The 2,393-nt window shown below is 54.2% G+C and overlaps 1 protein-coding gene across 1 annotated transcript in view; it reads left to right on the plus strand.

Moving 5' to 3' along the window:
* Positions 1-2,393, plus strand: part of TRUB2 (TruB pseudouridine (psi) synthase family member 2) — a 12,114-nt gene that overhangs the window by 7,162 nt on the left and 2,559 nt on the right. The window contains exons 5-6 of the mRNA XM_010856855.1: positions 258-339; positions 2,139-2,211. Of these exons, the coding sequence (XP_010855157.1) occupies positions 258-339; positions 2,139-2,211 (155 nt within the window). The remainder of the gene's footprint in view (positions 1-257; positions 340-2,138; positions 2,212-2,393) is intronic.

Genomic DNA, 2,393 nt, shown 5'->3' on the forward strand with positions numbered 1-2,393 from the left:
AAGTGGAGAGGCATGGAGGCTGGGGGGGGTCACAGGGTGGCTCTGGGCGCCCTGTGCAGGCTGCCGATGCTGCTTGCTGTCACAGGAAAGTCTGGTGCCCTTGCCCAGGAGGCAGCTGGGCAGGGGCTGAGCGCCCGAGCTCCCCGAGCGCCCCCCACCCCCAGCCTCAGTCTAGTACCCTGGGGGCCTGAGCTGCTGGACCACACCTCCTTCCTCTGTGCAGGGCTTAGAACATGCCTTGCCTCCCCATCCTCCAGGACTACACCGTGCGCGGCCTCCTGGGCAAAGCCACAGATGACTTCTGTGAGGACGGGCGGCTGGTGGAGAAGACGACGTACGGTAAGAGCCCAAGGGAGTCCTGGGCGGGGGGCAGGAAGAGTGGGTGCTCCCACCCTTTCACTTGCTTTCTTTATGCTTTACCCCGATGTGGGCCGTGAGGGTCCCTGTCAAACACTCGCAGACACACCAAGCCAGCGCTGGCTCCTGGGGGTGTGGACACATGATTCTGTTTTCCGAGAATGCCCTGTCCTCCCCACGCTTTCTCACCTGGCTTAAATGTCACCTCCCCAGGGAAGCTTCTCCAGCCCCCAGGCTCGGACCAGGTATACTGTCAGAAGTCATCGGCTAAAAAAAAAAAAAAAAAGAAGTCATCAGCTGACGATCAGTGGTTTTAATGTCTGTCTCCCACCAGGATGTCACCCATGAGAGCAGGATAGTATAGTTCCACTCCCGTGGTCCCCCATGGCACTGGGCCTGGGATGTGGGAAGCGCTGGATGGATCAGTGGATGGGTGATGGATGGATGGATGGGTAGATGGATAGGTGGCTTGTTTTTCATTTCTTGCTCTCCCCATGTTCTAAACTGTCCTGTAGGATCTGTTGCACTTGCTTGTTTGACACGTTTCTGAGCATCAACATGCGCCAGTCATTGTGGGGCGCACATATGGTGAATCAGATGGGGTCCCCAGTATCAGTGATCTCACAGTCTAGCAAGGAGAGCAGACACACCGCTACGTCTTCTGGAGAAGATTAAAAACACGGCAAAGCAATGCTACGTGTTTGTACTTGTAGGTGTGTGTCAACTACCAACAAAATGTTCTGAAGACAGCTACCAGGTTGACGCTTTTGGGAGAGTGGAAGCTGGAATTTGGAGGAGGGGAGGTGTTTGTTGGTATTGGTCTGAATTTCTGGAAGAAGATTCTTAAGTCATTAAAAACTATTGTAAAAACCCAGGAAAACTAAGTGCCAGGAAAGAGAAGCAGGTAGAGAGTGTCAGGAGCCAGGAGGAGGAAGCTGTTAGCTTCCAGATAAGACAACAGCACGAATGAAACCAGACAGGAGGGATGAGAGGTCCATGCCCTCCCCAGCTGGCCAGCCTTTAGTCCCTACACCTGCTCCCAGAGCTCTGGCCAGTGGAGTCAGAAGTTGGCGCCTGTCCCAGCTGGCCCACAGGCTCGGCCCCACGCGGGTTTGAGCATCCCCAGGCTTTGGTGCTGCCTTCCCCAGAATCCCTCGGTGGGACCAGTATGCAGAGCCTCTCCCACTTGTTGCCAACCCACTTCTGTGTTTGGACAGGTGGCACCCTCCCTCCAGGGATGCCTGGCATGAAAAACCCTGGACTGGGGCTCAGGGGGCCTGGCTTAGAAGAGCAGGCAAGTCATATCATACTATGAGCCTCATTTCCAAAAGAAAGTGGGATTTTTTTTTTTTTTGGTTGGTTGGTTTTTTTGGGGTGAGAGGAGGGTGTGGTTTTTTTTCCCCCCAAGCCACATGGCATGCCGGATCTTAGCTCCCTGACCAGGGATCAAACCCATGCCCCCTGCATTGGGAGAGCAGAGTCTTAATGACTAGACCAATCAGGGAAGTCCCAAGAGCAAAACGTTCTTAACCTGGAGCCTGTGAATCCCTTGAATTTGTCTTCCAGACGTTGAGTTCATGTGTATATTTCTAAGAAGAGTGTCCAGAGCTTTCATAAGATTCTCAAAGGACTCTTCAACCCCCCTGCATGGGAACCCTGGGACCTAAGGATGCGTGGGACCCCCTCTCAGTTCCAAGGACGGGGCTGATTTGTGGGAAGGAAATTTCTAGTTTGCTGTCTCAGTGGGCACCTGTGTGCTTACCACTGCCTGGCTTTTCCAGACCACGTGACCAGAGAGAAGTTGGACCGTATCCTGGCTGTGATCCAAGGTTCCCATCAGAAGGCTCTGGTGACGTAAGAGAGGCCTGGCCCACACCTCCCTGCAAGCGGGACCTCAAGGAATAGCTGGGTGGTGGTTCAGTGGCTAAGCCGTGTCCAACTCTTTATGACTCCATGGACTGCAGCACGCCAGGCTTCCCTGTCCTTCACCATCTCCCAGAGTTTGCTCAAACTCATGTCCATTGAGTCAGTGATGC

Source organism: Bison bison, unplaced genomic scaffold (genome assembly GCF_000754665.1).
Source record: "Bison bison bison isolate TAMUID 2011002044 unplaced genomic scaffold, Bison_UMD1.0 scf7180017864375, whole genome shotgun sequence".
In the NCBI taxonomy this organism is placed as follows: domain Eukaryota; kingdom Metazoa; phylum Chordata; class Mammalia; order Artiodactyla; family Bovidae; genus Bison; species Bison bison.